Source organism: Pteropus alecto, unplaced genomic scaffold, assembly GCF_000325575.1.
Source record: "Pteropus alecto unplaced genomic scaffold, ASM32557v1 scaffold202, whole genome shotgun sequence".
In the NCBI taxonomy this organism is placed as follows: domain Eukaryota; kingdom Metazoa; phylum Chordata; class Mammalia; order Chiroptera; family Pteropodidae; genus Pteropus; species Pteropus alecto.
In genome coordinates, this window is record NW_006432451.1 from 1,240,172 (window position 1) to 1,253,366 (window position 13,195).

Consider the following 13,195-nt stretch of genomic DNA (forward strand, 5'->3'; position numbering starts at 1 on the left):
AAAGAGTGTCGGCCAAAGAAACAGCAGAAGCAAAGTCTCCGAGGTGGAGTGTGCTCAGTGAGGGGCAAGATGTGGCAAGGGAAGGAAGGGGTGAACTCTGAGAGGCAGCTAAGGGCCGGATCACAAAAGGCCTGGTGGACTGTGGGAGGGAGGCATCAAATGGATTTCTAATTGCCATGCCCCTGCGGAGTTGCATTAGGGTCTCAGATAGAAAAGAACCCCTTTGTGGGCTGTTTGGAGAACGACCACCAGGGGGCGAGTGTAGCAGAAGGGAAAGCCCCTCTTCTGTCACCAGAGATGGTGGTGGCTTGGACCAGAGCAGTGGCCTGTAAGAAGTATGAGATGTGAGGAGGGGCTCCCTTTGGAATATATCCTGAAGGTAGAAGCATTCGGACTTGCTACTGGAACAAATCATTCCAGAAATGGAACTACATGAAGAGCATAGCTAGTAACAACTTCAGGCTATTGAATTCTTCCTGTTGACCAGGGAATTCCTTGCGTTATCTTTTTGGTTTTCCCACAAGACCTGGAAGGGGGTATCGCTCAATCTACTTAGGATAAATAAATGGAGCTCAGAGAGGCTGAGTGATGTGCCCACAGTCCCACAGCAAGCCCACAGCAGATTGGAGCCTTTCTGGGATTGGAGCCTTTTGGACCATCATGGGTGATTTCCCTGTCATACCAGCCACCCCTGGGACTTTGGAAGGATTAGGATACTGCTTAGAACATAATAAGTGCGTACATGATTATGTGTTTGCAAAATATTTACTATTAAATATCCTTATTCCTTTACATTCATAAACTTTTCCCCAGCTTTATTGAGGTATCATTGACAAACAAAACTTTTAGATTAAAGTTGTACAATAGATTAAAGGTGTACAATGTGATGTTTTTGATACATTCATAAACTTTTAAAAGGTTGTAAGCACTACACACGTACCAGAATGGCTAAAATTAAAAACAAACAAAACAAAACAAAAAAATCCTGACCCTGCCAAATGCTGGCAAGGATGCAAGCAATGGGAACGCTCATCATTGTTGACAGGAATGAAAAATGGTATAGCCACGCTGGAAGACAGCTTGCCAGTTTTTGAGAAAGTTTATCACATGTTTATCATCCATCCCAGTGGTCTAACTCTAGATATTTACCCAAGATAAATGAAAATATATACTCACACCAAAACTTGAACATGAATGTTCAGTTCATGAACATAATGTTCAGTTCATAATGAACATAATGTTCAGCATTATTCATAACTACCCCAAACTGGAAATAAGCCAAAGGTCCTTCAGCTGGTAAATAGGTAAACAAACTGTGGTATATCCATACAAGGGAATACTACTCAGCAATGAAAAGAACAAACTACTGATCCATACAACACATTGATGAGTCCCACAGCTGAGTAAAAAAAAAGCCAGACTCAAAAGGCTACATGCTATATGAAATCCATATATATGAAATCCTGGAAAAGATAAAACTAAGGTAAGAGAACAGATCAGTGGTTGTCAGGGGCTAGGGAGTGAGGGAAGGGAGTGACAACCAAAGGGGCAGCACAGAGAAGCTTCTGGGGGAGATAGAGCTCCTCTATATCTTTATTGTGGTGGTGTTTACATGACTCATAGTACTTTTGCTAAAATTCATAGTATTATACTATAAAGGGTAAATTTTACTGTATGTAAATTATCCTTCAATTAACCTAATTTAGTGCCATGGTAAGGCCACTTCCCATACCCCACTCAGACTAAGCTCCCCTGCCCCCAGCCCTGGGAACCCTTGAAGACCAGAGTCAGGGCTTCCAGGCTCTAGAATTGATTCTGCCCTTAATGAAGGGCTGGCCATCAGAATCACTGGTGATCTTTAAAATGCCCATGCCACAGCCCCGGCCTAAATCAGGTGTTCTGATTTAATAGGCTTGGGGTACAGCCTGGGCATTGGGAGATTTTCAAAAGTTCCCCAGGTATTTCTAATGACATAGATGCTGAGCTCCCTAGGAGCAGGGACTATAATTTATTCAACTGTGTATCCCTAGAAATCCCATAAATATGTGCATTGCAGCTCATGAAGGCAGACGACACAGTGTGAAAGAGCTGAGAACTACAAACACCTGTAATAACCACCTCTGTTCTGAGTACTGGATGCATATTCATTCATTCAGGACACATATTCATTCAGTTGAGCCCCACCAGTCCCCAGGGATGTAGGAGCATGGTTTATTCCCCAGGAGGGAAGGCAGGAAGAGGCAAGGTCTTCCCGCTGACTCAGGGTCTGCCAGGCCCCCCAGAGATGCCCCAACCCTGGTATCTATCAGCCTTTCCTGCTCCCCACAGACAGAGCCACCAGACTGCCACCAGACTGCTGGGGGAGCTTCCAGATTTTTATTTTTATTTATTTATTTTCCCCTCTTTAATTCCCTCTCCTCCCCCCCACTTCCACCCCTGACCCATAGATGTTGCCGTTTCCCCTTAAGAACTGGATCTCTGAAGGTAGGGCGTCCCCTTCCACATGCTCGGGGCATGCACCCATGTACCCGGGGCCTGGCGCACCCTGGGTATGGTCTGTGGCTCCACGAGCAAATCTGGGGTAAGGTACTGCCTGGGACAGTCGGGGGCTCCCCCAGGTCACACAGGCCCCTTCGAGCTCCCAGGGAAGAGCCTCGAGGATAGCACTCTCTTGCTCTCAGTGGGACCCTGGGTACTGCCAGGTCCAGGCTCTGCTCTAACCCTTGTCACTTCTCATTTCCATGTCTCCACACTCATTTGTGGAATAATAATCACCCCCATGCCTGCTGGGTGCTTTCCGGTGGTTCCTGGGGCACAGAGCCTCTGGGCTCTGGCACTGATGCTTTAGTGACCCCACATGGTGGCACTTCAGGCCTCTTGGGCAGGGCACATGAGTCTTATTTTCGCCCTGACACAGGAAAGGCACTTTTGTTCTTGTGATTATAGAAATAATGCATGATATTGAAAAAATATATACAAAAAACACAGAAGCATCTAAAGAAGAAAGCAAAGCAGCCACTTCTGAAGGGTGTCACATACCCCTTTAGATGGTGTAGATATAAAATGTCTTCATCCAAGCAGGACCAGAATGTTCCACAGCACAGTAGTTCAGAATGCTGCCTCTCCCCGCCCCTTTACGTGACCACAAGCACATTACTTAACAAGGGATGCCTCGGTTTTCTCATCTGTAAAATGAGGATCTGAGTATGGTATCTACTTCTAATGTTATTCAGAATTAAATGAAATAATCCCCACTAAGGCCTTAGTATAAGGCTTGACACACAGTGAGTGTTTAAAAATGTTAGCTCTTTCTGTAGTTACTACTCACTTAACCCCTCACGGGCATCTTCCCACATCAGCACATTAAGATCTAAGCCTTCTCGTCAAACAGCCGCACTGTTCTCTGTTGCATGGATGCAGCTGAGCTTCCTAGGATTCCCTCTCAATAGGCGTGAGTTCATTTAATGAGTCTCCTTTGCATGGTTATTTATGTAGTTTCCAACTTGGGGGACTATTTTAAACAATGTGCTCAAGTCTTGTCACACTGGCCAGTCTGTCTCCTTGGGGTAAATTCTCAGAATTGTAACTGCAGGTGAAAGGGTTAGAATATTGGTGTATGTGCAGGTAGAATATTGGTATACGTGCGGGGTGCACACGTTTAGAATTTTGATGCGTGCCCGATTAAAATGTTGGAGTGCACAGGGTTCAGTCCTCGGACCTCTTCCTTCTCCTGTCTCACGCACACTTTAAACCCTATCTCTGGGATGACAGCTCCCATGTCTACATCCCAGCCCAGACCTGGCACCTGAGCTCAGATGCCCAACTACTGGAAAGGGCACTCAGCTGCAACCTGTCCACGTCAGAGCTCCTGATGTATTGCTGTTCCCCAGCCGGCCCTTCCACTGTCTTCTCATCTTAGCGGCAGATCCGTCCTCCATGCTCTCAGGTTAGAGGCACCACTAGCTCCTCCTTCTCTCCCATCCCATTCACTCTATAAGAGACTCTCTTCCACTCTTCCTTCAGAATAAATCCAGAATCCCATCCCTTCCCACCACCTTCACTGCTCCAACCTTGATGTAAGCCGTCACCTCTCACCTGGATTGTTGCAACAGCCTCTGAACTGCTTCCACCCTCATTCCTTTTAGTCTATTGCAACAAGCAGAGGGGGTTGTTAAACCAAATCAGATCCCTCCAATGACTCCCCTCTCACTCAGCCCTCGGAGGGCCTCGTATCTGCCTCCCCTCGCTCCACCCTTAGTTTTAGGGATGGTTTAATGTCTTCTGCTATGACTTCCTTCCTGCCAGCTCTGCTTCAGTCACACTTACCTCCTTACTGTTCCTTGCATGCACCAGGCAGGCTCCCACCCCAGGACCTTTGCACTGGATGTTCTCTCCACCTGGAATGCTCTTCCCCAGATGTCTGCATAGCTCCTTCCCTTATTTCTTTCCTCAAGGTTGTTTTTCAAACATCGACTTTTCAGTGAGGCCTTCCTTGATTTTCCTTTAAAACACACACACACGCACGCACGCACGCACACCGTTCTCCCTCATTTCTTTTCTTGCTTTTTCTTCTTCCACCAGGGCGATCAACCATCCTGGTTTGTCTGAACTGCAGGGTTTCTTGGGACTTGAAACTTTAAGTTTTAAAACTAGGAAAGTCCTGAGATGGTTTGTCACCATAGTTAAGCACTTATCAAATCTCATAGGTTCTATGTTTTACATACTTATTTTGTTGATTATCCCGCCTGCCCCGCCCCCACACACACTAGAATATAATCTCTATGAAGGCAAAAAATTTTGTTTGTCTTGTTGATTGCTGTATCCCAGCACAGGAACTGCATTTGGTTCATAGGAGATGCTCAATACATTTGTTGAATAAAAGGATGAACTCATGGCCAGCCTGGTCCCCAGAGACTGTGCCAATGAAGCTTTCTTGGGCTTTTTAAACACTCTATAGGTGGCAGGTAGCCTCAGGTCAGGGGCAGGTGAACTGCTAGGCCTAGAAGGGGACAAAGGTCTATGACTTGTCTGTTTTGCCTTCTTCAAGGGCAGAGCCTTGATGTGTCTGGATCTGACAGAAGGGGCTTAGGGTGTCAGCCCAGGCTGGGGCCACTGCATATGGCCTGCTGACCACTGCCACCTCCTGGTGGTTTCTTATGAAAAAGCAGCCTCGCTCACCAGCCAGGGAGTCAGGGAGGTGCTCCTGCCCTCCCTCCTGCTACCACCTCTTCCCTCCTGGTCTCGCCCAGCTTTTCTTCTTTTTCCCTCCTTTTCTTCTCCTTCCAGACTCCCCTTCTTGCTTGCCTTATTGCTCTGCTACCTGACAGAAAGAGCTCTGACCTTAGTGCACCAGGTTAAAACCCAGCTCTGCCATCCGCCAGCTGTGTGACCTTGAGCCAATGACTAAGCCATTCTGAGGCCCGATGTCCCCATCTGGAAAATGGGGATTATAACTCCTGAGGGTAAAATGAAGTAACCCATGTAAAACACATATCACTCAGTGCCCGGCCCAGTAGATGTTTATTATTATTTATCATCATCATCATCATCATCATCATCATCATCATGATTATTATTACCATGCCTTGCACTTGATAGGTGCTCAATCAATAGTCATTTGCTTTTTCTTCTTCATCCGAGTAATCCAGGCTGCACATTAGATTCATGTGGGTATTCCTGAAACATAACCATGCCTCCCCAACCCAGACCAATTAAATCAGAAATCTTCGATGATGGCTAGAGGCACTGTTTTTTTATTTTTTATTTTATTTTTCATGGGTATTTTTTAAAGATTCCAGGTGACACTACTGAGCAGCTCAAGCTGAGAACCACCCTGGTGACCAACAGTCCTGGTGACCTGGGACTTCCCTAGTTTTACTACTGAAAGTCCCATGTCCCAGGATTCCCCTGAGCAAACCAAGAGCTTGGTCCCAAAGAAACAGGCATGTGTTTTCTGAATGCCAAATCGGGACACACAGTCTGGGCACAAGATGACTAGAAATCGATTATTTAAACCTCAGCTTGGAGTGGTGGTTCACAGAGGACGCAGGGGTAGACTGTGGCAGGAACCAGGCTTTGAGGGGGGAGTGGCCAGCTGTGGCTCAGTCAGACAGATCCCCATCACTGGGTTCCCCAGGGCTCCAGCCGCTGGCCGCCCGCTCCATGGCTTTCATCCAGCGGCCCCTCAGCTCCTCGGTTTCAGCCTTGAAGGTGTAGAGCTGGCCTGACTGTTGCAGCTGGAAGACCCGGGGGTCCCCCTGGGGTCCAGCTGACACCTGGTAGCCCAGCAGGGGGATGGAGGTGTGAGCCCGAATATCCTGGGAGAGAAGAGAGAGTGGTGACTAGCTGTCCTCCCATTCAGCCCCACCACCCCAGTCATTTGAAGGTCACCTCTTACTCCCCACACACCCACGAGGCAGGGCAGGCTGATGGGAGGGCATCCAGAAAGAGAACTGGTTGCCCCTTATGGGCAAAGAGATTATGACCTGGGGTCTGGGACCATCTTTGAAAGCCACTAACCCTGTGACTGGAGGGAACCATGTCCTCATTAGGCCTCAGTTTCCTCGTCTAACATATGAGGCCAACAATACTCCCCCTCTCCCACATACTGTAAGAAGGCCAAGGCCTGGGGGCGGGGAGGGGACAGGTGGTGGCATTACCTGAGGGGCAGCATAGATGTACAGCACGAGGGGATCATCCCGGGGGATCACACACCAGCCCCGGGTGCTGCTCTTACCCCACTTGTCGCCGATGAGCTGTAGGAAGCTGCACATTAGGCTCTGCTCAGAACCCATGGTGGAGCCTTTCTAAAACCAGAGAAAAGGACTGTCAGGGAACAGAACACCCACTGTGTGACAGACATTGGTCTGCGGGCTTGACAATCACTATTTCTAGTCCTTGCAGCAACCCTGCAAGAAGAGGTTATTTATCCCTGAGGCTCAGAAAGGTCCTATCATGAGCCTGTGGTCGCACGGCCGGCCAAAACCCAGCCAGCCTGAACTCAAAGCAGATGCTGGGAGGCTCCTTCCAGGGAACGGAATTAGAGCCTGAGAAGGGGCCGATCATCCCCTCTCTCCTGAAGCAGGTTGTGTTGCATAATGGTCAGGGAGGGCATGAGCAAGGGCTGGACATAGAAAAATGGGGAGAATTGGAAACCAGGCAGATGTCCATGGAAAAGAACCAACTTGAAACCTGGGAGTTGTGTTCGGCTGCAATAGGCTGGGGTCTTCTCCCACCTCCCAGGGATGGTGGGATATCAACCTGGCCTTTAATGAAGGAAGGGCAGAGGGCAGTGGTAACCGATGTCTGGGCTGAGTTACATTGCATTTGTAGCAGGAAGCTGAACACAATGCCCCATCGATGCTGACCGGCACTACTTGAGCAGCCTGAGGAGTGCCTGTGGGTGGAGAGTGGCTCAGCAAGGCCCCAAGGGCAGCAGAGAGGACATCTGTGGCAAGGTTAGAGAGCTGGCTCCTAACTCACAGGGTGACCTTGGGCAAGTCACTTCTCTGGGCCTGGGTCTCCATGGGATAGGTCCCTGAAGTCCCCTCCAGTTAGAATGGAGACTTCAATCTGCTTCTTTCCAACAGTGGGACCCTGACCTGGAGCCTCAGATTCCCCATCTGTAAACTGGAATCAGTAATATCAGCCCTCTTCACCCCCTGGGACTGTCGGGCAGGGGGTGGGGATGTGAACAGGGACTGTCCAGAGAGGCTGTGAGACTCCTGGATGGAGACACAGAGGAGAGGTAGGAGAGCCTAGATGACAGCCTGCAGCCCAGAGATGCTTCGATTTGGTGGCGGGCCCAATTGTTAGGGAAGAAGAGGATGGGGGTGTGTCTGTGGGCAGAGAGAGGAGGGAGGGTGTGACCACAGCTGGCTTTTCCTCAGCACCTAGGACAGTGTCAGTATGTGGTGGGTGCCTGGCACCCACTTGCTGAATGGAAGAACGGTGGCCCTCACCTCTAGGATGCCCCGCCTCCTGTCCTCCTTGTCCTCGGGGAGCACGTTTCCGGTGAGGAATGTGTAGCAGTTGAAGCAGACTCGGTTGGGCCTGTTGTCATCATATTTGAGCTCAGCCCGGTAGTCAGAGCACCTGGCACACACCACCTGGGAGAGGACAGATAGGAGGGGCTTAGGAACGGAGGGGAGGCAGGGGAAGATCATGTTTGTACCTTGGCCTTTGAGGGGGGCGTGAGAGTAACCAAGGACAGGAGAAAGAAAAAGCAAGATTCAGGGAAGGAATGGAGGCAGAGAGTACTTCCCATGCTGGCAGAAGCCCGGCCGCCTGGAGGCCACAGTACAGGGAGAGAGGTCAGATCTGGCCCCCATTGCAGGTGCCCCAACTTTTCTCCCCTTCAGAGTCCCCTTTTGTGAAGGCAGCTGTGAATCCCAGGGGCTTGCTCTGCACACACCCCTTGCACCTGATTCACTTCTCCGAGTGCTCTCTGCCCCCTCTGCGATCTCACCTGACTCTCGCAGCAGCCCCACCAGGTAAACAGCACTGGGTCTTTTATCCTCACCTAACAGCTGGGCACAGGGCAACCTAGAGGGGGCAGTGACCTGCTCTAGGCCCCACAGCTCACTGTGCACAACTGGCCCTCCAGCAGTTTAGCTTTAAGAGTCATGCAAATTTTGCGTTCCACTCAATCCTAGAGTCAAGCATGTTCTAATATAGAAATGATGGGCTGGTTGTTTTTGCCAGGAAGACCTGCCCTGGGTACCCTGTGGAGTGGGGCTCACCCCCAGCCCACCATGGAGAGGCCTCCAGGAAGGCTAATATAGATCATGCTGAAGAGACTGGGTGCAAGAGGCATGACAAGACTCGAAGAGAAAATGGGGTACTGTAGGACGTGACTTCCAGGAAGACAGGGGTGTCACAGTGAGTCTGGGATGTGGGGTTGGAAATGAGGATCAAGAGATAGAGACGAGGAGGAAGGGATATTCATCAGGGAGCTCCTGTGTGTGCCCAACACAGCACGCTACCAGGGAGGGCCCCACAGGAGAAGGCCAGGGCCTGCCCCACCCTGCCCCACCAGGATTCCCATCTGGCAGGCGGGAGACAGAAACTGGGCACCAAACCACCAAAAGGATGACTCACAGGGTACAAAAGTATGCACAGGCAGGAGAAACCTCAAAATCAGGCCAAGAGCACCTCACACAGTCTCACACCATGGATTTCAACTACCTTGGGAGTATTTTATTTTTTTAACTTTTAAAAATAAATTTATTTAAATTAATTTCAAAGGGAGTATTTTATTTTCTATTGAGATTTAATTTTTTATAATATTAGTCTGTATTTATTTTCTCCTCACCAACTTTTTATTTTGAAAAATGTCAAACCTGCAGACAAGTTGAAAGAATAATACAATGATACCCCACCACCACACAATCCCCTAATTGTTAACATTTTTGCCACATTTGCTTTCTCTGACTCTGTATATATGTATTTTATTTCTGAACCATTTGAATATAAATTATAGTCGTCATGACACCTCACCCTTAAATATGTAGCTGATGTCAAATAAGAATAAGGACACTCTCTTGCCCATCAACAATGTCATGATCACACTCAGGAAATTTAACATTGATACAATATTATCTACATATGACTCATAATTAAATTTCTCCCAATGATTCCAATAATTTTTGTAGCTGGTTTTGCTTTTCCCATCCAGGATCCAACGAAAGATCATACCTTTCATTTCGTTGTCAGAATGTTTTATTTCTTCCGTGTACCCAGAAGGGAGGTACATGAGTATTATTATATTATTCTTTGTGCTTTTTGTATTTCTTAACTATTTTTAATAATTTTTAAGGCACTACTTACAAAGTCACAGATGTGAATCGACTCAAAGCTTATCTACCGATAGAATTACCGAGAACAGTAGCTATCCCCAGATCCTTTCTATCTGGCTCTGGGATGTAACTTATCACTTACATCTGAACATAGGTGTGTCCCCAGTCCTAGAAATTTACTTTGTGTCCTGATTGCAGTTTTACACATTTTGGGGCTACTTCCCTGACCGAACCTGTCCAGCTGGTCTCCTATCCCCACCAGAGGTAATTAAGGACTACAGTAAAGGGCTTCTCTGTTTGCAAGGTAAACGGAGAGGGTAGTAAAGTCAGCAGAGAACAATTCAAGTGCAGCAGGTGCTCAAAAAGCAAAGCAAGATCTGCCTCTGGTCACTGGGCCTGAGCTGATAAGAGGGAGGAGTGGAGTAGACAGGTCCCTTCCTCAAGCAGCTGGTGACTGGCTCCTCTGAGTGAGCCCCGCCTGAACTCTTGAGGAGGCGGAAGGAAGGGAGGAGAGGGAAGGGAGTGCACCTTCTCTCGTCGAGTCCTCACTACCATCCTGGAGGTAGGTATTATAATCCCCATGGTACAAGCGAGGAAACTAAGAGCAGAATTAGCAATAGAGCTGATCATGCGCTGGAGTGCTGAGGACTTGCCAAGAAGAGGAGGGCACTGTTATCTGAGAAGAGAGGACAATGAGGGGTGGGTTTAACAGGCATGGGGCTGATGAGGTGATGGGTGCAAGGCCTGAGAGCAGCTGTGGGGCTTGGATGCCCTTCACCCTGGAACTGAAGAATATTTCCCGATACTGGGTTTGGAGCCCAGACAAATGGCGGTAAGAAAGAAGGCGGATTAACAGGGTCACTTCGGAGGGTATCCTGAGCAAGCCATTTAACCTCTCTGAGCCTCATCTCCAGATGGGGCCGATGAGGTGGTGGGTGCAAGGCCTGAGAGCAGCTGTGGGGGTTGGATGCCCTTCACCCTGGAACTGAAGAATATTTCCCGATACTGGGTTTGGAGCCCAGACAAATGGCGGTAAGAAAGAAGGCGGATTAACAGGGTCACTTCGGAGGGTATCCTGAGCAAGCCATTTAACCTCTCTGAGCCTCATCTCCCCATCTGTAGAATGGGGATAATGCAGGCCCTGCTTCACAGGTGGACGCCCGTGAGGTCCAGACAAAGTAGTTCACATGCCTGGCTCAGAGTTCGCACCTAGCGGTCTGGGGTGCACTGGGTAAAGCCAGCAGAGTTAGTGGGGAGGGATGAGCAGGGCCTGAGCATGGAAGGCACAGGCCAGGGTGGGACTGGTGGAGGCAGGGGTGCTGGGAGGAGCACTCACGTAGCCGCAGGCCCGGCAGTGGTGGCGACGGCGCGTCAGGGCGTTGAAGGGCTCCTGGCAGCGCATGCACATGGTCACCATCTTGTCCCGGACCCACTGCGGTGCCCGGAGGCCCAGCTCCTCGGACTGCAGCTGTTGGGGCAGCAGGGCAGAGACTTCATGACCCTCTTCTGCCCACTCCCTGAGGTTTTGGAGCCCCTGCCCATCTGCTGGTGGCAGCATTATGTGTGTGGTGCTTCCCAGTGGCTTCCATGTAGAGCTGACTGAACTGATGAAGACGGTGTGATAGGTCACTTACTATTATTCCTATTTTACAGGTGAGGAAACTGAGGCCCAGAGAGGTCAAGAGACTCAGCAGAGACACCCAGCAAGCCGGAGTACAGAGCTGAATTTGAAATTCAGTCACACTCTCCCTGATGCTGCACCTTCCCTTGGTCTTACGTTTCTCAGGCACTTTCAAGCCCAAACCCGCACTGCCCCCCACAGCCAGAGCTCTATAGACCTGAAGTCCTTCCTAGGGGTAGCTGCATGTGGAGGCTTCCACAGGAATGGTTTACTAATGGAGAACCTTTCATATTGAGCTTCTAGGTAGGATGGGTGGGCTTCCCAGGTCCTTCAAATCACTCCGGGATGGGGGGTGTGGGGGGGTGACACTCTCTGCCCTCCAAGCAGGCCTGGGTGGAGCAGAGAGGGAGTAGCCCTGTGTGAGACTGGCGGCTCCAGCCAAGGACGCAGTCTTCATTTACCTCCTGCTCCTGAGCATCTCCCTCAGGGCCCTGGACTGCAGCCTTGAAGGTTTCATTCCGCTTCTCGATTTGGTCAATGGCTGCTTGGCAGGCCTGAGGGGCGAGGGGCACAGGGAGGTTGTTAGAAGGGTGGCAGGGAGGGCGTGCTCATCTGTCCATCCATCCACACATTCAACAAACATTGCTGAAAGCCTACTGATGCTGGATTATAAGCACACATTGACTGACTTAAGGGAAGAGAAACTATTATCCTCAGATTACAGATGTGAAAACTGAGGCTCAGGGATATTAAGTGATTTGTCCCAGACTATCAGCTAGGCAGCGAGAGACAGCAGGATTTGAACTCAGGTCTGACTCTCCAAACTGCCACAGAGCAACTCCTGAGGAAGAGCAGAGAGCAGCTGGGCCCGCGTGCTCACACACACACACACACACACACACACACACACACACACACGATTCCCCCCCTCACTTCTCCCCCACACACATATGTGCACCCCTCCCTTCCCCTCAGCCTGGGTAGGTAGGGTCAGAATTCTAGGGGCCCTGGAGCGTTCTGATACCTGCATCCAGGAAATCATTTCCTCTTGGGACCTGCTCAGAAAGTGAACACCGATGTTGAGGAGAGCAGCCCTTCCCAATTTCCCGCCTCCCTGCCCCGCGCCTGCCTGCCTACCGGGCTTGCAGCTCCAAGGTGCGCTGCTTCCCAGACACCAGGAAGGAGTGCGGGAACTCGGCATCAGTCAGCTCCCGCACCTGCTTGGAAACAAGAGGGAGATGGCTGGTCACACTTGTTCCACCTGCCCCACCCCCCACCCCCAGGCACTGTGGGTAGTGGGAGCTGGATTGTGCCCAGAGGACAATTTAAATTTATGAGACAGGGATAGGGAGCTTGTTCACAGCCTCCCTAATCCCATGGTTAAGCAAATGCATTGGGCCTCCTCTAAGCAAGTGGAACCTACGCTTCTGGAATTTAAGCAGTAGCTAAATTGGCCCAGTGTGAGGTAGAAGCAACAGCTCCTGACAAAAGATTCACCAGAAATGGAAGTTGGGTCACAAATTGGATCTGGGAACACGATTTTTTCAAGAGCAGACGGAGGGTCTAGACTAAGACCCTCTACCTCATACAGTGAATGAAAGAATTGATTGCCCCATTCATAGATCAAACAGATCCCCCGCTTCTTTCACCATCTTCTTGTCCCAGAATGTCACAGGGTCCCAAGGCCATTATGAAAGCTACCGGTCAGAGAGAGCTTACTAAGTGACGGCCACTGAGCTCAGGGCTCTCCATACATGTTCTCATTTAACCCGCTCAA

At 49.7% G+C, this 13,195-nt stretch overlaps 1 protein-coding gene across 1 annotated transcript in view; it reads right to left on the minus strand.

Annotated features, from left to right (window-relative positions):
* Positions 1–5,598: 5,598 nt before the first annotated feature.
* The window catches only part of FGD2 (FYVE, RhoGEF and PH domain containing 2), a 20,564-nt gene continuing 12,967 nt past the window's right edge, over positions 5,599–13,195 (minus strand). The window contains exons 10-16 of the mRNA XM_006907310.2: positions 12,556–12,635; positions 12,443–12,473; positions 11,880–11,972; positions 11,134–11,265; positions 7,962–8,108; positions 6,660–6,806; positions 5,599–6,317 (exon numbers count right to left, since the gene is read on the minus strand). Coding sequence (XP_006907372.1) covers positions 6,102–6,317; positions 6,660–6,806; positions 7,962–8,108; positions 11,134–11,265; positions 11,880–11,972; positions 12,443–12,473; positions 12,556–12,635 — 846 coding nt within the window. The 3' untranslated portion in view covers positions 5,599–6,101. The remainder of the gene's footprint in view (positions 6,318–6,659; positions 6,807–7,961; positions 8,109–11,133; positions 11,266–11,879; positions 11,973–12,442; positions 12,474–12,555; positions 12,636–13,195) is intronic.